The sequence below is a fragment of the Taeniopygia guttata genome, chromosome 18, assembly GCF_048771995.1.
Source record: "Taeniopygia guttata chromosome 18, bTaeGut7.mat, whole genome shotgun sequence".
In the NCBI taxonomy this organism is placed as follows: domain Eukaryota; kingdom Metazoa; phylum Chordata; class Aves; order Passeriformes; family Estrildidae; genus Taeniopygia; species Taeniopygia guttata.
In genome coordinates this window covers 4,074,184-4,098,903 of record NC_133043.1, presented here as the reverse complement: position 1 = coordinate 4,098,903, position 24,720 = coordinate 4,074,184, and the positions used below count along the sequence as shown (strand labels likewise).

Genomic DNA, 24,720 nt, shown 5'->3' with positions numbered 1-24,720 from the left:
ATTAGCATTGTAATGGCAGGCCGTGGTACTTGTTTTCCTTGCACCCCAAGTTTTCAGTGCACACTGTCATTGTCCCAAGACTTGGTTCCTAAAGCTCAGCCTGGTGGTGGCTTTCCTGCCTGCCTGGATCTGGTGCTGCCAAACTGGCACTGTTCTCCCTGATGATTGTGCCAGGCCTTGCTTTGTACTCGTGGTTTCTTCCGTTTCCTTTTACCCAGATGAGCAACAAAAGGTCGAACAGTTTCCGTCAAGCCATCCTGCAGGGGAACAGGAGGCTGTGCAGCAAGGCCCTGCTGGAGGAGACGGGGCTGAGCCTCTCGCAGAGGCTGATCCGGCACGTGGCCTACGAGACCCTGCCGCGGGAGATCGACCGCAAGTGGTACTATGACAGCTACACCTGCTGCCCCCCGCCCTGGTTCATGATCACCATCACCATTGTGGAGGCAAGTGCCCTCCCTGGGAACCTCCCCACACTGCCAAAGGCTCTGCTGGGACACGATCAAGGGTTAGAGAGGGACTCGTTCAGACCTGGACAAGGACAGACGTGAAGCTGGTGGCCATTTTGGTTGTGGGTTGGAGAGTGTTTAAGTGGAGACTGTGATCCTGTCATTGGAACAATTTGTATATGAGACTACACAGTTTGGGAAACCAGAGCAAAACTGTTTGAGGTGTGAAAACAGGACAAATCTAGAGAAATGGATAAGTCAATGGATTTAGAAATTTCTGTACAGCTACATCTGTTCTGTGAGTGGATAGAAAAAGGAGAGGAGAGAACCTCTGGGTTAAATATTTTGACCTGCTCATGTGTTGCCCAAATGAGATCTTTGCACATTTTCTGAGTAATGTGCTCAAATAAGTACAGAGTAGGATATGACACTAATAGTACGGTGCTGACTGGGAGCAGGTTCCTCTAACTCAGGGGCTGGTGTGTTACAGGAGACCACAGATACTGTTATAGCAATGTGTTGCAGGTTTCTCAAAACAGGGAATTTTCATGCTGTGTGAAGCTGTCAAATGGGAGAAAAGTTTTTTTATATATTACTTTTTTCTCCATTAATTTAGCTAAAAGGTACTTTTTGGTGAGAAAAGGCATTTGCTAACCAATGACTCTCTCTGCTCTTCTAGGTTGCCTTTTTTCTTTACAATGGAGTGGTCTTAGACAGATTTGTGCTGCAAGTCAGCCACCCCTTGTACCTGAAGAATGCATTACTGTACCATCCCCAGCTTCGGGCCCAGGCTTGGAGGTACCTAACCTACATATTCATGCATGCAGGGTGAGTATTTACAAACAGTTCAGGGTCTCCAGAGAGATAGACAAAGTGACAGAATCAGCTCAGAATTAAATTTTTAAAACTTAAAAATCTGAAGATGTTGTGGACTGTTGGGCAGTGAGGTGCAAACCGTCACAGCTCTCTGAAGGGACAAGGCAACAAAAATAACATAACAGATGCTGCTCTTCTCCCCAGCAGTGTTGGGACCACACTTTCTTCTTACTGTGCACTTCCTAAAACCAGGTCAAAGCCCAGTGTTCCACTAAAGGAGCTGTGCAGGATGCTGGACTGGTATTTAAAAACCACAGGGTGTTGGAAAAGTCAGTTAAATTCCCTGTGCCTGGGATATGTCATCACTCAGTAATGTTGGTCCCTTCTGTAGTGACTGAGATAATGCCTAGAAGGCTGTGTCAAGCCTGAACTCCCATTTTGTGCATACTGGGCAAACACCAGTATTCCTGAAGAGTTGACAATCTCCAGTGACCAGATGGACAGAGAATACTGTCCATGCAAAATGAAGGTGTGCAGTAAAATGAATCCTCCTTCATCCCATGGGAGGTATGTAGCAGACTTGGGAAGAATATACAAGGTGTGGGGATTATAACTCTGTACTTCTCAGCTGTGCTAGTCCTCACAAAATTTAAATAGACTTAATTGTGTGATGTTTGTGATGCCATGGTGATGAGTAAGTGTCACTGGAAAGTTCATCCCTGTACAAAACATTCTACCCCCTCTAAGCAGTTTCTCAGATCATTATCTTCACACATTCCTGGCAGATAATTGCAATTTTCTTTAATTCTGTCATTGAAAAATGACAGCAACAAGCCTTTCAGCAGTACTATAGAGTTTGAAACTGCATAAGGACCCTTTGTTCATAAATAGAAAGCCTATATTTCCATCAGTCAATGTTCTTCTATGAAAGGCCAGAAAGATCAAGTTGATCTTTGCCTTTTTTCCATGTCTCTATGGAAGACATGCTGAAGTCTCTTCCCTGCCATGGAATAACTTCCTTGGTGTGTAATTACCCTGGAGTACAAGATGTGTCCCAGATCCCTGGATAAAACCAGACTCCATCTAAGGGAAGAGTAGGGAAAAGTTTTTAGAAGAAACTTCTGAATGTGGCAACATCTGTCCTCTGCATGCTGAATCCCTCCAAAGAGCCCATATTACATAGACTTCATCCTGCAAGTGGGGACTACTGGGCTTAGACATGAGGCTTATTACATAAAATGAGAAATAGAAATTTCATCACTGAAAGTATGAGGAAAACTGGGCTTGTAAAAGAAAGAAACACTTGGTTTTAACTAATATTAGTTAATTTGTATTTGGGCTTTCTTTTGATGATGGTGATGTTTTACCATATCTTTTCTATAACTACAGATTGTTTTAGGATGCAGTGGAGGAGAAACACCTGCACAAGGACAATTCTCCAGCATTAAATGCTTTTCTGTGGCATGCTTTCCTAACCTGCACCAGGTCACCCTTGTAGCAGGCAGTTCCCTGGCATTCTTCATACTCACTGGCCAAAAAATCCCTCAGGTTTATTTCACCTCTGGCTGGCTCAGAGGGGAACAATGGAAGGTGGTGAGCAAGGGACTCCTCATGATGAATTCCAAGTCCTTTAGCTACGCAGCCTTTAAAACAGTGGAGAGTCCCACTGGAACAATAAACCTTGTGATTTATGTGCAGTATCTGGAGTTAAGCTAAATGCTCCTTTATTTCTAACTTCTCGGTGTTAAGCTCCTTTCTTGTAAGGAAAACAGATAAATCTTGGAAAGGTAATATTGTTTTTTAGTGGACGCCCATCATTCTCCTCTCATTTTCAAATGAGAGGATAACACAATGCCATGGGTCTATTGTTATCCTGCTTCCAGCTGAGGCTTTTAAATGGTAATGTGGACTGCTCCTTAATTTAGTGCACTTGGTCTTTTTTTTTGAAGAGCAAGTGGCAGCCGAAAGGTGTTTGAGAAGGCAGCAGTTGCTAAGCTTGGCTGGCCGTGCTCTAGAAAGATTTCAAAAATGTACAGGCTGTGTGTTGGTTCTGATGCAGGGAGCTTTGTCAAGGGCTGAAAAGGCAAAGTTGTAAATTCTGCCCTTCTGTTTTCATGGAAAGCAGACGTTGGTATCTGAAGCCCACACATTTGTATCACTGCCATAACTAATGACTTGCATTGATGCTTAGTCCCATTTGTTTGGTCCCAGGGAAGGAGAAAGTCCTTAATAAATCAATGAAATGGTCATTTCAAGAATGACACATTCAGCACTGGCAAAGGGTAATTATATTTTATGGATACTTATTGACCCTGGTGCCTTTAAAGCTCTTAGCATGATGGGGAAGAGAAGTGAATGGGATTGCTCCTGGGAAGTCTTTTAAGAACAGCTGTGAATCAGAGCAGTCACTTCAGACTCCAGGATAAACTTTGCTGAGCTCTTACAAAAGCTTCCTTTGAAAAATAAGACCCAATGCTTTGTGTGGAAATGTCAGGTGCCACCTCATGATGTTGACTGTGTGCCAGCCAAAGCTTCTTCCCTCCCCTCTGTGAAAGGACACTTGGGTGTTTGGACTCATCTCAGTGATCTCAGTTTGACCTTTTCTGCTTGTTCCTAATTTAACTCCCTGCATTCTGTGAGCATGCAGGATCAGAGCGAGTGCTGACCATTCCCAGTGGCTCCATTAGCTTGAGGAAGGTAATGAAAGAATCCAGTTATATGCAGCAGTTTCCCATGATGAAAAATTGCACTGCTGAGTGTATTGAACAGGAAAGAAATTAATCTTCAGAGAGAAATTAAATGGAAACAAAATTATTAAGATATCAGGAGAGGATTGTTTTCTGCAGTATCATTTCTAGCACTTTTTTGCAGTCCAACTTTAAATTCTCATTTATGAGACTATTCTGTCATTACTGAATCTCACCATCAGTGTTTTTCTCTGCTGTATATGGGAAATTGCTATGGTAACATGAAAAAGATCAAAACAGTGGAACTGCATATAACTTAAACCAAAGTTTGCTAGTGCCTTCCTGTGAACAACCCTTTTCTTGTATAAAATAGGATGTACATTTTCAAGGCATTAGGTACTTTGCTCTCTTTTCCCCAAAAGATGCTGTCCTTCTGTGTTAAGGGTACCACTGTGTAATTTAGATCCATCAGTTTTGTAAGCAGGTTCTCTTCATACAAAAAGCAGGATACCCTTGAACCCAGTGAGATGTCACCATTCAGTGAGGTCACAGTCCTGTGAGCCCAGGGTAAATCTCAGTCACTAGCAGGGTGTTGATCCTGTTCAGGGCCTGGTGCTGGTATTACCTCACTGGAAGACCCTACAGATGAATATCTGTATAGAGATTTGAAAGTGGCAGGACAGGTTTGTTAAGTAGTATTGCTAAAAGCAACAGAGAACTTGTGTTGAAGCTATTGATTCAGCTCAGGGGAAATCTGCTGCACTGGAGTCTCTACCCAATATATACATCTGAGCTGTCACACTGCCTGCAGGCTGCAAGTGGTCCTGCACAGTGTGATAGTGGGGCTTTCTGCAATAGTTCCTTCAGCTCAGCTTTTTCCTGTGTGTCCAACAGGACTTTTGGAGTTTTGCTCTTGGCTGTAATGGGAACGAGGGTGGATGAAGAGAGAGCATCAGTGAGTACACCTGGGTACCTGAGCAGAGATCAAAATCCCTCTGCTTCCCATTCTGACCACTGAAGTAGACACAGCAGAAAAGGGTGAGGGTCAGACAGCCCATACTGTAAAGCAGCATTACAGCACCAGGAAATGGCAGTTCTCCTGGAACTTCTACACTCACCTCATTCTTAACAACCATTCCCCGTCATGGCAGTGTGATGTGTGCAGGGAAAAGTGGTATCCTTAGGAGTCCTTAGGAGGGGAGAAGAGAGGAGCAGGTCAAATTTCTGGCTTCTGTTCCAGGCTCTGCTGCCATTTTGCTGCCTTTTTTTTTTTGTTTGTTTTTTTTTTGACAAGTCATTTAACTTTTTCAAGCAAAGACAAAGGAAAAAATGTCTGACCAAACAGAACCAAAGTTTAAGAACACAGTTGTTCTGTCTAAGAACCAAACATTGTACAAAGTCGTTAGCTGAAAGGACCTGCATGGATACAAAAAAGATAAAAGCAGCAAGGAGAGAAGAAACATTGCAGCTCTGGGTCTGATTTTTTCTGGAATCACTGTTTTTCCCAGTGTTAGTCTACTTATGTGAATCGAGTACTCTTTCATTTTCTTTCCAAGATATCTGTGTCTCAGTAGTAGAGAAAGGAGATGAAGAGTTGGAAAAGACGACAGCTATTGTTTTTCTTTGCTGCAGGATAGAACATCTTGGGCTCAATGTTGTCCTTCAACTCTTGGTTGGGGTTCCTCTGGAAATGGTGCACGGAGCTGCGAGGATCAGTTTTGTGTACTTTGCAGGAGTTGTGGCAGGTAGGTGACACCTCTGCATGCCCAGGTGGAGAAGCAGTGAAAATGGTCTGTGCTGGCTTTTGAGTTGGAGAGATGTTTTGTGATATTTGGGATTAGGAGAGGAACATTCAGTGATCTTCTGTGTATTGAAATCCTTTGTGGGGCTGGACATAGAAAATATGGTACAACTTGACATCTATTTCTATGTAGCCATAGACTCTCTGTTTAGGAGACCTGCTAAAAATGCACCAACTACCTGTTATTTTAAAATAGCCTTGCTTTAGATGATCTTCCTGAATGTGGAGTCGTGCTGATCCTGTGGCAGTTCTTCCTCCATTTGTCTTGTGTATCACCTTTCTACAGCCTAAGTAAACAAGAAGTATTTAGTTGTAGATTGTCAGCAGTGCACAGAAATCTGGAAAATTCATTCCATCATTAAGCCATGGGGCCTGATTGATTTTTAGTTTGTGCTGAATTGCTTTTATTTATGTTTGGAATTTCCAGCAGTTTGGAGGTGATGGAAGCTGACAATAGATCAACATCTAGTTAAAACAGAAGGAGGGTGTGAAAACAACCAAGAGCTTTACAGTGGAACTCAGACAACGATTGACTGTGTTTGTTCAAGATTTATAGTGTTTGTTTGTTTTTTCCAGCCACATAATTACTTTTTTTCCATAATAAGCAGATAAACCCTTTGTAGAATGGGCTGCATTGGGTACTAATAAATCCTGCGTTCCAGGAGACAGTCTGTGGAAAGAATAATTGGACTAGGGCACAGGATGAGGCATGGTACAAACACCAACAGTATTTACTGCAGAGAAAGGAGTTAGCAGAGCAGCTCCACTGTCCCCTGACTGTTATTTTAGCAAACACTAACAAAAGTGGTGCCCAATTTGCAACTTCCCAGACCTAGCTTTTCTACACAGATACACCTACCAAATCCCAGGGCTTCACTGATATCTTAGCCAGTTATGAAACATCCTTTATTCTTTGTCATGTGCCAGAAGAGAGGGAAATGGCTATATTCATGCTGAGGCAATATAAAGATAACTCAGCTACAAAATAATCAGGACTAGACAGTAAAATGTAGTTAGGCAACAACTTTTATGGTTCTTTCTCATTTTTTTGGCTTTACTAAGAAGACACATTAAGAATGGAAATTGAGGCACTCAGTGTCTGAAGACTTAACTGCAAGATCTTATTACTCCTTCCTTTCTTTCTCATTAACTTTTTCCTTAATGGCGGTGTTTAAGAGCTGAGAAGTCTCAGGGCCATACAAGGAAGGACGGAGCTATCAGCAGAGTTGGCTGGTTGAAGCTCAGCACTTTCTTGACCTGGAATCAGTTGGGCAATTAGCAAAGAAGTTCATTAGATTCTGTGCTACCAAGGACTCTCTCAAGATTTGCCAGTATGTCTTTTTCCCATTCCAAATCATCACAAAGATCTTCATTATCCCTTCTTTGTGACAGCAAATCTGCCTTTCCCTCTATTGCTTAAATTATTCTTAAAGTCAGCAATGAAAGGAGCTTTGAGCAGATCCAAGTCTCCAACTGCGATAAGAAGAAGCAATGTCTCTGTTTGGCTGTATTGTTATTAGTGATGCCTTTATGTACTTGACCTGTCATTTTGCTGTCAAGTGCCTACTGCCTCCATCCAGGTTATTTCTGACTAGTTTTACTCTGAAGTTTTACAGATAATAAGCTGTGCTTTGATCAGAGGCCTGTGCTAAGTTAAAGTCCCTATATCCTTCTCCCTGTGCTAAGATTTTTCTTGGCAACATAAGAGCTACTTCTGTTTTATCTTCAGGTGAGAAACAAACACAGATGTTTGTCTGTCTCCTGCTTCCTGTTCTTTCAATCAGGGAATAAATGCCTTTTTGCAGGACAAGCTTGAAGACACATTGCTGCCTTGCTTGGCTGCTTTTAAAGTGGTTGCAGAGGAATCAATCAGTCCCTGCCTTGACAGGACTGAGTTGGCTTCAGGAGTCAATCAATTTCCCCCTCCTTCTCTTTCTGTATTCCTGACCTACAGCAATTAACACAAACAGGCCATAGTAGGGATGTAGGGTAGGAGTGAGTGTGTTTATTTGGTGGGCAATTGTTACAAAGCCTTGTTGTTTCCCCCAGGGTCCCTTGCAGTGTCAGTGGCTGACATGAGGGCGCCGGTGGTGGGCTCCTCTGGAGGTGTGTATGCTCTTGTCTCTGCTCACCTGGCCAATATTGTGATGGTGAGTACCAGAGTGACTGTCTGACCTCAGAGTGAGCCACGTCTGGTGGCCCAAAGGGGCTGGAAGTAAGACCTGACCCAGCTGTTGGTCATTCAGAGCTTGCCCCAGCTAAGAGTCTAGTCTCAGTGGTGTGGTTCTGGAATGGAAATATTACCTTGCACTTGGTGGCTTGGTACCCTGATGGCTGACAGTTTTCCAGGACAACCTAAAGGTGTTGGTAATCCAAGATTTATCAGTGTTCTCCAGGCTATCAACTCTCCATGCAATGGCTGACAAATGTTTGAAAAGCAGACTGGCTCTGCAGAAGTGGCAGACCTGTTTCTGTCTGGATGTCCTATGTAATTTTAGTGAGTATCTAAATAAATTTAGCATTCAATTGATTCATGTGCAGAATATTTCTTATCTCCATTTGTAAAACCCAGACTGAAGCTGAACCCTGGGTGATCTAATGATGCATCTCTTTGCTGTTTCACCTCATGAAAGACTTTACACAGGTGAGCAAATACCAGCATTGTCATTCTCCTAAGGCTGGAAACAGGAGTTCATCCCCAGCCCTCAGCTAGATGGTGGCAAAGCCCAACACAGCTGCCTGGGGGACTCCTCAGCTGACACCAGGCAAAAAAGGCTTTGCTGATAGAAGATTCATGTGTGGTGGCATGTCTGTCCTGTACCAGCAATATCAGAGCAGAATAACCATGAAAATGAGGATAATGCTCCTCCCCTGGGTCTGAGTGGGAAGATAATTTGAGGCGGCTGCAGTAGAGACAGAAAATCTGTTATATGGGTGCTGGAAGATGTGTGTGTGAGGTGGTGTTGGTGCCAAGCCTAAAAGAAAACCTTGTACTTGATGCTTGTCTGCAATAAAGTCAGCAGGCTCCAGCTGTGACCCACAGTGGTGCTGCTCCAGACAGTTCTGTAAGCTGGGAAGTGAGAGATATCCTGAGCAGAGCTGGTCTGCTTCACCATCTTCAAGCTTCTCAGAGCATGAATGAGCTGAGGCTGCTGTCCAAATGAGACAGTTGAGTGGCTGGCAGAGAGGTAGGAAGTGGAGGAGCGAGGCTACCCCTATAGCTCAGGGTTTCTGCTGGGGAATTGCATCCCTACTTTCAGTTCTTTTCAGTGTGATTTGTGTTCCCTGCCAATGTGCCAAGGGAAGCAGGAGGGAACTTCCTCTGTCTTTCAGGGTGGTAATGAAGACACAGGGTTTTTTAACACCACAGTTCACAGGGTTAGAGGGGCGCATTGGAGGAAATTTTAGTCTGCTTTAGAGGAACAGGCTCTTCCAGAGGCATGTGGAGAGTCTTCAGCAGTTACCTTCCCTGACTTCTTAGAACATCACAAAGTGATCTGTCATTTCACTATTCATTGGCCAAATCTATTTAGAGATTGCTACCTTAGCATCTTTGTTTCTTCATTATCCACTGCCTCTCTTCTCATCTGAAATTATTTTTTGCTGCCTTTCCAGTTCTGGTGGAGGGATGTTTTTGCTTTCCTTTCCTCCCCCTTGTCTCTCTGTGCTCACTTGTTATCTAGATGCGATGCTGCTGCACGCTGAAAGGCGTGTTGGCTATTTGCTGACAAAACTCAGTCTGGCACAGCTGGGGACAGCAGGGACTGTGGCAGGGAGGGTCTCTGGAATCTTCTGTTCCCTTGTGCTTCCTGGTAACCAAAGGAAATGGAAACATTTTTGCTTGGAAAGATAAATATTATTGGAATTAAAGACATAAAATAACCAACAGGGGGAAGCAATAAAGTGTGTCACCCCAAGGAAAAGAGCGAGGGAAGGGATTCAAAGCAGCTACATGGAAATTAAAAGTGAAGGAGGCAGCACAGTATTAATCAACATGAGCTCAGAGCTTTCTGACTGGGTTAGGTCTCTCTGTAGAGAAAGAAAATCAGTTACTTATTTTGTGGAGGTTGAGGTTTTTTTGCCATCCCAAGTGCCATTAGAGATAGTCTGAAGAGTTTATAGGCATTCTTTTTATTTCTTCAGTGTGACAAATAGGGAGCTTTTTACAAGAAACCCATTATCTTGGTATCTCAGTCTGCCTTCAATAGGCAAATTTTTATTTAGTCACATCATAATAATAATAAAATAGTAATAATAATGTTGTCATACATCTGAATTTCTCAAAACATGATCTCTTTTCCTGCTTTGAAATTATGTGCAATTGAAAAAGGAGGACTTTTAGTATTTCTCCATGATTTCTGATTATCATTCAGAGATTTTTATTCCACCATATTGATTAATAACCAAGGCTGAAGACAAAGGAGACTAAGTCCAGGCTTTCTTATGGCACTGTTTCCTTGGTATGCTTTTATTGAAGTCTTTCTTGTTTCTCTATGCTGTGCCAAAGATCTGAGCTGCAGAATTTCAGGGAGCCTGAGGCACAGAAAATAGCATTGAATAAGCACAGTAGGGCTTGAATGCACTGAGAAGTTGCCTGACAAGTGACAGATCTAAATGTAATATCCCTTCAGGTTTGTGTGCAGCATTACTTTGTTTTCCTTGTCTCTTTTCCAGAACTGGTCAGGAATGAAGTGCCAATTCAAACTGCTGCGCATGGCTGTTGCCTTGATCTGTAGTAAGTACACACAAAGCTTGGCACACGTGCAGCCAGTCCTATTTTGTTTGTCCTTGTCATAATACTTCATGCTGATTCAGAGGGTTTTGACTTTGCAGCAATTTTGGTAGGAACTTGCAGCTGGACCTTCTGGCAGCCAAACCACATTGCTCTCCACTGCAGATTTTGGCTTTCAACACAAGCATTTGTAAACAAGGATTTGTCGTTAGCCAGCATCTGTAGCTTGTGGTGTTTGTGAAGGAGCTTGAACATCTCTTTGCAGTCTCAAACATGCAGTGCTTTCCTAATGATAATACTTGGGTTTCCTAGAGCACATCCTGTCTGGGATGGCAGCAGCATTATACCCACACCGATGAATTCTCTTCCAGCCCAATCCCCAGAGGGGCACAATAAGGGAAACTAATCTGTGTGTTCATTCATCACATACAACTGTCTTCAAATTCTAACTCATTTTTGTTATGGTTTTGGTATAAATTTCAGAAGGTGAATATTCCCCAACCTATCTACACTCTCACAAACCCAGATCACTTTCCAGCCTCTGGTGGGGCCTCATGTCTGTGTGCTACAGCCCTGACATAGCCACAGCTTCCCTGTGCTCACCATGCAAGGCAATTTCTCCCTCTCTGTCTCTTCAGGGATGCAGTGCTGCCCCCAGCATGGACTTAAGAAGGGATAAACCTAGACAATTAACTGATTTTATTCTTTGTTCCAGTGAGCTTTGAATTTGGAAGAGCCGTGTGGCTGCGATTTCACCCCTCCGCTTACCCCCCATGCCCCCACCCCAGCTTCATGGCTCACCTGGGAGGGGTGATGGTTGGAATCACCCTTGGTGTTATCATCCTGAGGAACTATGAGCAGAGACTCCAAGATCAGACTTTATGGTGGATCTTCCTTTCTATTTACGTCATTTTTGTCTTATTTGCCATCTTCTGGAATATTTTTGCCTACAGTCTGTTGGACCTAAAGCTACCTCCCCCTCCTTGAAAACATGGGACAGAAAACTGGAGAGCAGAAGTCATCTGTCAGCTGTGTTAAATGAATGAAGATGGAGGATCTATTTTTGTATTTAACTTGGGAGGATGATTCTTCTGAACACACACAAGTGTGCTGATGGAGATGCTTAAAGATCTCATGAAATCAGCTGATCAGTTTGTTCACAAACCCAGCAGGTTGTGTAACTCTGGCTGGCCATGCCCTGCAGTTTCTGCCCTGCACCTGGGCACTGACTGCTTGGGTTCTTATCACACATCAATAGTTTCTATTAGATATTTGTATTTTCCAGGTCAGTGCTGGAATTATGGCCAATTGTTCAGTGAATTTCCTCTGTTACTGAACACTAAAAGGGAAGAAGAGCAGACATTTACTAATTAGAGACTCAAATGGTACTCACAAGGCAGCTTGAGTCTGGTTTCTTTGGACATGTCTGACTGTTCAGCCATACCAGTGCCACTGTCTAATTACTTGAATGGTTGCTAAGGTATTTTAGTCTCTGCTGAAACTTGTCTTGCACAACTTTCAAAGGAATCGGCAGAACTTGATCACATAAAGTGATGGAGACTGCTCTTCAACCACAGGTCAAATGAAATTGCACTATAAACATTGGGAATCTTAGGTTGTGGATACCCAGCCAGAAGTGAATTTTCCTGTGCATGTTTCACTTGATTTTAATTAATTATTCCCCTTTCCCCAGCCTGCTGTGGCTAAAGGGTGTGGCTGGATTGTTGGGGGTATTTTTTTGTTTGTTTGTTTTTGGGGTTTTTTTTTGTTTTGTTTTTTTTTGTTTGTTTGTTTGGGTTTTTTTTGAGGGATGAAGAAAAGAAGGTCAAATATTCATTTGTGGTTTTACCAGGCGACAATCAGGTGCTGTTTCCTTCTCACTTTTTTTCTGACCACACTGACCTAACACCTGGCTTGCAGTGAGCTCCTAGCAAGGATCTCAACTCTTCCAGCAGGTTCCTGCTAGGAAAATGGGACCATGATCACCTCCAGCAGCCCAGGGTGGGAGCTATCCAGTCTTTACAGCCATACAATCCATTTGGGGCCAAGTCCACTGAAAGCAGTGGAGCTAAATCTGTTTGTATGTAGCACTGGTTTCCCAATGAAGTGGAGAGGGTGTTATTTGCTACAGTGATCATTGTGAAATGAAAAACAGGTTTTAATATGACTTCTAAAATTTTGAGGATGCCTATTCCTGAGGCAATGGATGTTCAGGAGCTCCAGACAACAGTTAGGTGCAGTGATGCCTTTTTCTTTAATGTTGGTCAAGCCCAGTCCAGGCAATCTGTAAGTGGGCTGTGGCACAGTTCACACAATTGCCTGTACAGACCTAGGGACCACATGGGGACATCTGTAGCACAAGCAGAGCTTACAGGTACTATTCTCTGTAAGGTGCTTATTTTGCTTGTCACTTTAGAGAGCTGCCAAATTACAGTCCAGGAGTGTGGGTGCCCTCCTTTTCTCTGCCCTTCACCCACCTATTCAATGGTCTGGACAAAGCAGCCATAATAGTCTCTCCAGACAAGCTCCTCTCTTCCCTTTTTTTCTATTTCCTGCTGGTGCCCAGGCACAGCCACCAGAGTCTTTCACAGCACATCCCACGGGCACCGTAGCAGTTGTGTTTGCTCTGTAGAAAAATGTCTCTCTGTGTTGTGGGCTTTATTCTCTCAGCTATGCTATCCATGCTGCCAGATGATACCACAAGCTGGTAGGAGCCTATTCCTCTAGAGGGGACATCCACAAGTGCTTATCAGCTACCCCCTTCTTTGCCTCTTATGGAAAAATAACTGGGTTGAGGGGTGAAGTCTTCTCCTACCAGATGCACTCATAAAAGTTCTGTTGCCTCAGAAAGAGGGAGGAGAAAATAAGTGTATCTGCAGCCTGGAACAAGCCTTACCTGCAAAAGAAACAATTTTTGGCACCTTTGTGCACAGAAATGGGATTTCTGAGGGCGATTGCACTTTTATTGTTCTGCATGGCCAGTGCATTGCTCATGGGCCCTCACTGAGGACCAAGAGGAAGGGATAAGGGCCACAGCTCTGATCATTTTGGAGAAGGGATTGGTTCCCTGAGCCATTTTACCTCTGTAGTTTGGGTCCAGATCCCAACAGTCCTAAGAGTTCCCATGGATTGTTGCAGGTGCTGGCCCAGTGAGTAGCCGTGGATCCCCCTGGGAGCAGGCAGGAAGGAGAGTGGGAGTTAGGAGAGTTCTGACATGGTTATCAAGTAAGGAGGACATTCCTTCCCTCACCTATTGCTAAACCTTTCTCGTTACAGATGCCTTGAAAACAGAGGTGACCAGGAATGGGAGTTCTCCCGAAATCTTAGGAAAGCTTTTAAAATTTTGGTAGAAAATTTCAATTGCAAAAAGACCTAAATTATTTTGCCTGTAATTTACCAGAGTGCAATGTGCACCAATTGACTTTTATTTTTGCTTTCTCAGCTGAAAGCTACTTACTGTCCATTAGTTTCTTACCAGTAAAGGTTTCCATGCCTTTCCTGCTTCCAGTGTGTGCTCTGAGGTGAAGCAACAAGATAAAAGTTCAAGAGCCACCAGTTTCTTGATCAGCTTGATCATGGCCAAAATGTCTTTACTCAGCTCAGGAGTGGGAGAGAGCTGAACAGAGTAGTGCAGACAGCCACAGCCTTCCTTGGTCCTTTTTCCTTAGATGAGTGTGGTTTACATGAACTGGTTGAAAACAGCTCTGAAGTTGATCTTATAACTTGTTCTTTTAACCTGTTGTTCCTCTTTCTGACTTCATTCTGTGTCCCCATACCCTGCCTGAGCAAGTCTACAAACAGCCCTGGGGATCAGAAGGGCCAGACTTTAAGGCAGTGTTAGATTTATGTTAGGTGAAGGAATGAAACCCTATCACATTCCTGTTTACCAGAGCTGAAATCTCCTCCCATACATGGAGCAGTTTGTGCACAGAGCCTGTTGTCTGCTAAGAATCAATCAGTTCATGGAGCCAGAAGCAGCACAAAGTACTTAAGCTTTTTAATTATTTTTTTAATCATTAAAATTATAGTGTGAAAACTGCTATGTTTTTACAGAGTATCATCAATTCCAGTTTTGCTATTTTCTAACACACCCAGGAGTGCCACAGAGCTGCAGCATCACAGAACTAACAGCAATCAGGCTTTTCTGTTACCTCCAGATGTCCTTGAAGCTGCTGGCTCATGTTGGAGATGTAATATTCTCCATCCTGCTCATTGTAGTTCCAACCTGTCACAGTCAGCAGCGTGTTCCTGAAGGATCATCCACTGAGGGACTGGTTTCAGTTATTTGTTGTGGTTTTATTTCAGCTACTGCTGGAATTTTCCGTCAGTCAGATAAAACACGAATCTGTTAAAGCTTCTGACTGTGCAGTGCTAGAGCAGAAGGCAAGGACCGTCACCAAAGTACAGGTTTGAACAGAGCACCTCGGAGCAAGTTATTTTACACTGTGTCCTTGAGCGAGGACACAACACCTGGGGGAGAAAAGAAAAAAAGCAGGCGTTTGTGTGGTGGATTTCCCGTGCGGTGAGTTCACTGCAGCACAGGTCCGTGAGGATGAGGAGCAGTGCGGCAGGCGGAGGGAGCAGCCGGCGGCGCTGGATGCGGAGCTGCCAGGGACCCCTGCCGGCGGCCGGCAGCAGCCCTGGCCCGGGACAAGGAGCTCCCACAGCCGTGGGGAGGAGGAGGAAAGAGGAGAACCAGGCAGATCAAAGTCCTCGGGGACTGCAAATGGCACTTTTTATTCCTAGACAGGTAAAGATTAGTGTTACACACAGCAGTAATAACAGGCATGAGGAGGAAAAGAGTTGTCCTGCAGTGGTGGGAGAGGAGCTTTCCAGAAACAATCTCTGAGTGAAGTGTAGCAGTCATAAAAATGCTGATGAATTTACGTTTGCTGAGTTTTTAAGACAACATCTTGTGTCACTGTTTCCCTGTCAGTTGATGAGGAATCTTAGCACTTACGTGGCATATTGTGGTTTTTCACTACTTGCTCCTTTGGCAGTGGGAAGTATGTTATCAACAGGGAAGGGGGAAGCTAGAGAAATAAAGCTCAGGGATTCTGTATCCCAACATCTTCTGATGGATTATACTGCCCATGTGTTTTAAAGCAGATTAGGCCCTTTCAGTTTGAACTGGGCTATGGAGGATGGAATCTGACGTGCTCAGAGTTGGTACTGACATGACTGCTGACCTCACAAGGAAGCTGCTGTTCTCTGCCAATATTTAGTCTCACAAGATGGTGGGTAGGACTTTCACACATTCTTCAGTGAGTAAAGAGCTCAAAGTCTGTTCACAAAGATTCAAGCTCAGCCCAGCGGCTGTGGAACCCCCATGCGTTGGCTTTGCCCGAAGTGGAACTGGAGAATGGGGACATGGCAGTTCAGCACCAGCCACCTCTGGGGGCAAGCTGGGCCTAGAGAGCCCAGGCCAGCACCTCTGAGTATTGCTGCTCCCCTGCTCCTCTTACAGTGGTGGCCGCTCTACAGTGCTTTGTGTGGAAGAACTCAAAGATTCCTTCTCTTATTACTGATGCCAAGAGCTAGTTATAAAGGAGTGGAGTGTATTTTGCAGTTCCATATAAAAGAATCACACCTAAGAGAGAAACCAAGCCTATTTAAAGGCAAATGTATTTTAATGTCACCATTAATCATTGGCTTTTAATTGGAAAAAGCTTTCTAATATGCCAGTAGGAAAATCTGCAGAAACTTTACGTTTCAGGGTACTTTACAACACAAAGCACAAAATATTACCTATGATTTAAGTGGCTAAAGTACCTTATTTTCAGTGAGCTTCATAGACACAGTTGTCACTGACTCTCTCCTGACTCCCACAGTGTCTGTTCAGTTAGCAAATAAAGCCAGATTTATGCAGCTTTTCTTCTCCTTACACTACTAATGCTAACAACACATCCAAGTGTTAAACACAAAGCACTAAACTACATAATTTTCTGCCTTAAATACTGAACAAGTGGTACTTTCCCTGTGAAGGGCTAGTGAAACAAAATTATATTTGCAAGGTAAGATGCTATTGTATGTTTCCAAATATTTTTGTATTGTGTACATTCTGTATATTTTTGTTGTGACATTATTTGAGCGCAGAATCCATTAAATTCTTCTTTGGTGGTTTTCTTTGTTTTCTGTTTCATTTATCTTTTCTTTTCTTTTCTTTTTTTTTTATAAAATGGAGGTTTTCTATGTCATACCAAAAAACCAACCAAGAAACAACTTTCAAGGACAATTTTGTAAGTTTGTCTACAGTTAACATGTCTTTTAACGAAAGAGCCCTTGGTTTGGAGCTCTGCCATGTAATCTTCTAATAATGACATTGGTAACTCATTTTTATGTCTGTCTAACAGATAAAGGGGAGAGTGAGCTGCAGCTTCATTTCTCCACAAGATCTAATGAGAATGCAGAACTGGCTTGCAACTTGTATGGAAATTCAGGTGTTGTCCCACCTTTTGGCAGCTGTCTCTTCACTGCAGTGACCTCAGAGCTGCAGGGAAGTTGACGACATTTGAGTAAATTTTTTTACTTTTTTTTTACATTTGAGTGATTTTTTTTATTTTTTTTTTTTCCTGGGGAGGAGGGTTGTGCTCTTTTAACCTCAGGCTCTACTGAATGTTTTCAAATCTGAGAGCCAAAACACGTATCTTGGATCAAGAGTGGAAATAACATATCCAGAAAAAAAGTAAATCCCCAGCAAAAGTAAACCCCCAACTAGTTAAAAGTCCTTCTACCAGTGTGGAAGACAGAGGCTTATTTTGAAAAAATAAGTTGTGTTTTTGTTGGGAAACACTGGGTTAAAGTGTAATTCATAGGAACGAAGATGTATGTGGGAGCAGTTCCTGTCAGATGTGCTACTCCTAAGGGAGGCAGATCCCTGCTACTGTGTGTGGGACTCAGCTCTTGCTGTCAGTTCTCTGCACTGAACTTTCTGAGACACTCAAATCACTCTATTCATTAGCTGAGGACTTTCAGCACAAAGATAAGGTGGGTTTGTCAGCTTTTGTCAATTAATACAAAAAGTGTTTCAGCACCATGCACCTTCTTCCTGTTCTTCACATCCAACTTGTTTTTTTAAGCACTGAGCTTTTTCTTGTGTCCTGATCGGCCAAAAAACTGAACAACCAGTGTTCCAACTTTTTTAGAAATGTACAGGAGTAACAAAAGGTGATGTTTTATTGAGTGCTGCTGCTGTATTTAACTCATGAAGGAAAACACTTGTTTCTTCTCAGAGCTCCTGCGTATGACTGAATGAGGGGTTTGTTTCTTTCCCACTACTTTTCTTCTCAAATACATTATATGTCACCTTGGCTGTTAATGCCACATTTGCAGCTTCTCTGCATTGAGGGATAAAGGGTTTTCAACAGGAGACATCAAGGACCACACTCATTGACAATTTATAGGCACAGTATTGAGAATTTCAACGTGTTTTATTGTCAACCTTATTATAGGTTCAACATGGTGGTGTCACAGGAAAGCAGCAACTCCTGCCCTCACAGTACAGAGCACCAGCACAAGTCACACGGAACCACGTTAGTTACAGGCACCGTTTTGGGGGAGTTCAACACCCTCTCCTGCAAAGGGAACCAACAGGGAATTCTGCTTGTATCAGGTTTGCAGAATAACAATGAAGTTACTCAGAGACTTCATGAGTTTTTATTCCAGCTGTAGTCAAAGATTTCCTTCAGGTATTCTGCCGCCTATGTGTCCCATCATGTGGGTAAGAATCCATTGCTGATACAGTGAAATGTTTTAAAGTCTGAGTAATTATTTTGGGAAGTTCATTTACTTCAAATTCTGAAAAAGTCTTGCTATTAAATGTGGAAACTTTAGTTTCTTCATGATTGAAAAACATAGGATTATTTACAGTTATGCAAAACTGTAATATAAGAACATACAAAGAAGGTCTTGATCACACCTCAGGCTAAGGAAGAAGGGGATACATCAAATAGCCTGGGAATTTCAGATGCTGTTGTGTATGTGTATGCACACATACAGGCACATACAAACTGATCACTGCCATGGCTCAGTCTTAAGGCAACTCTGTTTCATACAATTACCAACTTGTTTATCCAGTGGCAATAGAACAAACCAGCAGTTTGAAAGCAGAAACCAGACACAGACTTGGTACCTAGGTTCTCTTATCTAAACTAAAATGATTAATTCATTATCTATATCTATCCAGATGTTCGTACTTCTTTATTAAAACAAAGTAGCCAGATCTAAATTATTTTAAAGATATTTAAATATTTAGAACAGTGACATGCTTGCTAGGTAAAGGATTTGGGTTTGGTTTTGCAATGACTATAAAAATCAAATGTCATGATTTCCTCAGAACAGGAGCAAGTCAGAGAATCTGAAAACTCTGCAGGAGTTTGTATTATCTCATATTTACACATTAAAAAAGCTCATAGTGCTTTGTCTAAAAACAATAAAAGGCAGGTGAAATTGCAGCTAAGGTTTAACTTGGGTTATACTTTTAAATATAAATTAAAAATCCTGCAATAGCTGCATTGCACAGAAGAAATTAGTGATTTATACATAAGATAATTTTAAGCCACTGATGTTTCTTTCATGAATTCCTCCAGGACAGTCACTACATTCCTGGCTTCTGGCATTTCTGCATGTTCTACTTTCACAATCTTCAGCAGGATGTCTCCACTGCCACAGTTCTTTAGGAACAGGTAGCACTTGAACAAGGCGTAGTGGTTCATTTCAGCCTGGCGGATAAACCTCTTCAGGTTGTTAATGTCCTGGATAGCCTGGGCAAAGAGTAACAGAGCATTTTCTTATCCTCCTATGTGGAATGAAAACACACTATTGTGGAAAATAAAGGATAAATAGCAGGAAAAGCCAAAGTATTTCCAATAGAAATTTTGTATTACTTAATAGTAATACAAGAATTGAATATTGTCTTGGATGCATATTATAGCTTTCATTGTAATGATGCAAAATGTGACAACACAATGTGATGTGTCCAACTTGTAGCATGAATTCTGTTATGGCAGCTCACCTAAGAAGTGTTAGCTACCGAATCCCTGTTACATGAGATTGTGTGTGCAAGTCTCAGATTAACAGTATTTGAAGAAAACAAACAACAGCAACAAAGAAGGTGGGTCTTACTTTAAATTTGAGAAAACACCTTTGGAGCATTCACTGAAGAAACTCTGACACTACTTTACAGCTGTTCTTGTCAACTACAGTAAGCCAGCCCTCAATTAAGCTTCAGATTTAGTCAGTTAATGGAATACAGACATCATAACAACCTAAAACTTTTATTCAGTGCAAAATAATATTTTGCATATAGTATTTGCTCCCTCAGTAGCCCAAATATCTTCTTAAAGTCTTTAACATATATGAACAGGTACCTTCAATTTAAAGTTTTCCAAAATCTGCCGAAAGAGAAATGGATTTCCACCTTCAGCACCATTCACAAAAGCTTGCATCCAGTCCTCACAGAATCTGTTGCTTCCTATTAAATGTTCAGGAGTACAGAAAAGATATGAGAAAAAGCAAATGAGCTCAACATAAATATACAGCTGCATTTACCTGGTTTAATCTCTTTCACATAACAAGTGATAGCAATATACCTGGGCCAGGAAATGAGTCTTAAGGAAAAACAATACACATGGAAAATAAAAGCAAACACAGCTAGAGTGATTACACAAGACTGTGTTCTGAATGTTGAATCCCTTTTCCCAACATTTGTCAAAATTGCAACAAGAAAAAAAGTTCTGCAGATTCCCTGAATTGTACAAGTCATATTTTCATGGTAACAAACGAAATGCACTGTGGATTTTACTACCAAGCATTTTCAACCTAGAGTTCCAGTGTGTCTGGTGTAAGAAACTATTCTGGTACCTCATAGGAAAACAGAACCTAAAGTTTCTGAACCTATGATCTGAATATCCTCAACTGCCTCTAATGTCACAGGTCTCAGCAGCTGATGGATCCAAGGGAGCAACAGGAAGTGTTCCCAGCTGTAATCTCACCTGCATTATGCAGCTGGGGCTGAGGTCCACTACAGTCTATAACCATGGACTTGTGCTGTTCCTCTGTCATGGCAATGCACAGGGAGGTCATTGTGCCTTCCTGGACAAGTCCTTGGAGACTGGCAGCTGCCAGGAACCTGACACAGAAAGCTCTTGTCAGCTCCTTGTCCTGCACACTAAGGGGACTGTCAGACACAGTAGCCGAGTTACTCAGAGGTTCCTTGGGCTCTAAGTATCTTTACCTGCTGATGTCCTTTTCTGTTCTTTCATCTGCATTTTTGACTTCTACAGGAGTGTAACTCAGAGCCTTAAACAAAAAAAGAAACAAAAAGAAAAAAAAAAAAGGAAAAATCTGAATGCAACTTCAGTATTACTTTTGTAGCTATACTGCAGTTATGAGCAATTAATACATAATGTGGTACTTTAAAAATTGTTCTTGTAAAGGCAGTACTCTGTATTATTGCCATTGCAGCTGGTTCTGCGCTCAGAAGAAATTCAGCAGTTATACTCTGTTGGCTAGTCCATCCAGAACCTCCCCAAACTCAGGGACTAGAGCTAGGATTAGTCTCTTTTCTGTTTCCAGTGAATTACACAAGACATGTACACAATACAACATCCCTTTTCATTCAGACAATTATGGCATGGACAGACTGCTCATGCTATTTCTGATTTTCTTACTCTAATTTCAGTGTGGACACCATTAGGTAATTTTTTTAAGTGATAGAAGAAATTGTTACGTGCTTCTTTAGCAATAAACGGGGGAAAGTGCTTGCTCTGAATTTAAAAAACAACAACAAAAATAACAACAACAACAAAAAGGGGGGGGGGTGGTCATTTCCTCCTGCTGGGAAAGCAAATGGAAGAAATATTTTAACCATGCTGGAGTCAGTGAGATGCCTTCTGAAGGTTTTTTAGTTACCCAGTTTTAAATACACTTACAGCATGTAGCAAAGAGGCAAGTTTTTCCTGGAAGAGCTGCACAACCCTCTGGATAGGGCAGATGGCATCCTCAAACCAGCTCCTCAGGTAGGGGCTAACACAGGCCTCCAAGTTTTTTTGCTGTAACACATCAAAACATTAAAATTTTAACTAAAAATCAGATTTCTACATCAATAGAAGCCTATTAATAATCTACTCAACCTAAAATAATTGGATGTTGGAACCTTCTTAATCTCAAACCACAGTGAACTAAAATAATGAGTCTGAGATTTAAAGCCTCACTTTATCAACAATGAAAGGCTTTGCATTTTAAGAAGCAGCCAGAATTGTAATATGATGGTATATCTTGAGTGAAGACCATGCAACAGCAGATGGGATGACAGAGTGACTTAAAATCCAGAACTTCCACTAGAAAAATGTGACAAGAAACCCACTAATGTCCTTTCTTAGCATTCAGAACTGGTAGGAATTGAGGTAGACATTGATAAGTTCCTTGCAGACCATTACCTTTTATTGGTTACTCTTCTCTTCAAATTTAACTGTTAGTGACCTTTAAGAGATTTATGACTGACACAAAAAGGTCCCTCCTTTCTTTTTTTCTTTTGACTTGCGTGGCTGATAGCACCTTAGACTTAGCAACTCACTACAGTGAGTCACGTATCTCTCCCTGTGTTTCATACTGGTACTTGAAACACCTATTTTGTCTCTATAGATTAGATCTTTCAGATGGTTTTAGCAATTGACCTGCATAAATACTAATTTTCACCACTCAAAAAAAAAAAAAAGTTATGCTTTACCTCCAAATCAAGGTTTATCTTCAGATTTTGAATGTATTTGTCCAGCTCAAGTCTGAAAGTATCTTCTTAAGGAAAATAAGATGCATCAGTTTAGACCTGTATTTTTCCTTTCAGTATATGGCTGTTACTGACTTTTTCAGTTACTGAAAGGTGTGCACAAATGAGCTTATTTCAAGTAGGAACAAACAAAATGACAAGATAATTTTTACATCGTCTCCCTCTCCATACAGGTAAAGTAAGTTAAAGGTAAGGATATAGTTCCAGACCTTTCTCTGAGCCACCTAAGAAACAAACCACATATTCTGGAGCATTGATGTCTGATTCCAACGTTGCCATTTCCAGAAGACTTTCTTGTTGGAAACGACAGTAGTAACAACCAACTTTACCTTCTGGTATGCTATAAGAAAAGAAAAAAAAAAAAAGAAAAAAATTTACTTTCTTCCAGATACATCATAATAAATTAGTGCAAAAAGCAGACATATGTGATTTCTGACGTGATTTTAACTGTTAGCACTGGTGGCTCCTATGGCCGTGGTAGTTGCAGCCATAGGTACAGCTCTTAGACCTTCTCTTTTTTCTTCTGTGTGATCAGAGTTGTTTGAAAGGAAATAAACATAAACATCTGTAGTATTTTTTAAGTATCCAAACAGTAAATTATTTAAAACAATATTTTTCTCAAAGTTACCTAAAAAAGGAAAGTGCCATTGTGTAATGCTATTATTAACAGCAGCAACAGACTGGGAACATGGAATCAGGATTAAACCTAAGTGCAGCAGCAGGCAGGCAAGATGTGCCAATGTTCCTTACAGCTCTCATTCACCAGTAATTTCAAAAATTTACCTCAGCCCCACTGATGCTACATTCCCCATTCCTTCAAAGAGCGCTCCTTTAGTAAGACGCTTAGCGATGAAACTGCGCAACTCCGTCTCCGCTTCAGCTGGTAAGTTGGTGTCCAGCAAGGAGAGGCTTTAAAATCCAGAAGAAATCGTTACCAAAAGGCAAACGTTATTGTTTTGTGTCTCTCAGCATGTGCAGAACCTGCCTCTAGCAGGGGTGTCCCTGCAATCTCTCTCTGGTTATAGCTAAGGCAGCTCTGTGACTTTTGGGTCCTCATGAGTAGTCAGCGGTTCATCCACTGACCAGGAGTCCGGAGATGTGGTGTCAGCTCATGCTAACCTTCCCGGCAGCTACGGATAAGACACTGCCCTCTTTGTTCCTATGTTCCCCCAACTATAATACAGAGCTTATGGAAAGATGTCCATTGAAAAATTAATAAATTCCTGTTCCATGTTATCTACATGAAAAACTAAGTCAATACAGCAATATCAAGTACTAGTAGCAAAAAACAAGAGAGTTCAAACTAAAGGATGATAGTTTCTGTTTAATACATTACTTGAGCTCTGTATATGTGTCCATTCCCCAGGTATTCCAGAAGTGCCATGAGGAGTTCAGAATACTTTCACAAGGGCTGTATTTTGAAAGGACTGCAGAGGACCTAACAGTGATCTGACAGCAGTACGGCAAAGACTTCAAATCGGGATATTCCCGTGCTTGTGCTGCTCTGCAGCTCGGCTTTACCTAAAGTCTTCGGTGGAGGGTGTGTGTCCCACGGCGCCGCCGGCACTGGCATCCCCGCCGGCAGCTCCCTGCGGCGCGGACCTGGAACCCAAGTGAGTTTACAGCCGTGACACGCAACAGGGAACAGCGGCTGCAGCAGGGAAAAGGCACGGCCCGAGGGCGAATAAAACCATGAGCAGGGATTACGTGCATTTATGGGAGGGAAAGGATCTCACCGGGGAGAAAGAGAGGAGGACAAAAAATAAAGGGAATTCAGGGAGGTGGGAACGGCCAAGGCCTGGGCACAGCCTCCCCGCGGGGAACCCGGCGCTTCACCTGCGGTAGCCATAGAGGCCGTGGTAGGTGCAGCCATGCCGCTCCGGCCGCCGCTCCTCGGCCGCGCCGCCGCCCTCCTCGCTGCTCTCCAGCTCCCGCTCGTCGCCGTCCGGCAGCGCCGGCAGCATCGCGGCCGTGGCCCCGGCCCCGCCTGTGCCGCGGGGAGCCGCCGAGCCGCGCTGCCGGCCGCCCCGCCCCGCCGGGTGTGCCGTGAGCCCGCCCGTCCCGGCGCTGGGAGGAGCCTTCGGAGCGCCCGGGCCGTGTCCTCAACGAGGGCGGTTCCGAAACGGCTCCGGCTCTGCGGGTCCTCCGTTCGTGCAATGCACAGAAAAATGCAACACAGGCGCCGCAGTGCCTCTGTCAGTACAAGTAATCCTTCAAAAGCCGGTCACTGACTTAACGGCAGGACCTGCTCAAATCACATTTGGAATTATAGAATGGTTTGGATTGGAAGGGGATTTGGCAGGTTTAGGCATGCTAATGCTGCTTTAAAAAAGTTCTGCTTCTGAAATACATTTTCCATGTTAAACCAGCACATTTGTTAACTCAGCGTTGTGGCTACCAGGTAGTTACAGAATCACGATCACAGAATCGTTGGGGTTGGAAGGGACCTCTGG

The 24,720-nt window shown here is 42.7% G+C and overlaps 2 protein-coding genes across 6 annotated transcripts in view; one reads left to right on the top strand and one right to left on the bottom strand.

Moving 5' to 3' along the window:
- RHBDL3 (rhomboid like 3) overlaps positions 1-16,607 on the top strand; it is a 62,099-nt gene extending 45,492 nt beyond the window's left edge. For 4 of the 5 annotated variants that reach the window (XM_072937020.1, XM_030287190.4, XM_030287192.4 and 1 more), the window contains 6 exons: positions 219-443; positions 1,126-1,274; positions 5,582-5,694; positions 7,800-7,900; positions 10,425-10,485; positions 11,198-16,607. In XM_072937020.1, coding sequence (XP_072793121.1) covers positions 219-443; positions 1,126-1,274; positions 5,582-5,694; positions 7,800-7,900; positions 10,425-10,485; positions 11,198-11,469 — 921 coding nt within the window. In that variant the 3' untranslated portion in view covers positions 11,470-16,607. The remainder of the gene's footprint in view (positions 1-218; positions 444-1,125; positions 1,275-5,581; positions 5,695-7,799; positions 7,901-10,424; positions 10,486-11,197) is intronic. The other variant, XM_030287193.4, reaches the window with a different exon arrangement.
- A 1,286-nt stretch (positions 16,608-17,893) lies between these two features.
- On the bottom strand, positions 17,894-24,328 carry C18H17orf75 (chromosome 18 C17orf75 homolog). Its single transcript, XM_030287194.4, has 10 exons — positions 24,104-24,328; positions 23,789-23,869; positions 23,051-23,176; positions 22,467-22,607; positions 22,211-22,268; positions 21,414-21,533; positions 20,717-20,781; positions 20,475-20,611; positions 19,851-19,954; positions 17,894-19,244 (listed from the first exon to the last, which is right to left on the bottom strand). The coding sequence occupies exons 1-10, from the start codon at positions 24,229-24,231 to the stop codon at positions 19,035-19,037; spliced, it is 1,170 nt and encodes a 389-aa protein (XP_030143054.4). The 5' UTR covers positions 24,232-24,328; the 3' UTR covers positions 17,894-19,034.
- Between the last annotated feature and the right edge of the window lie 392 nt (positions 24,329-24,720).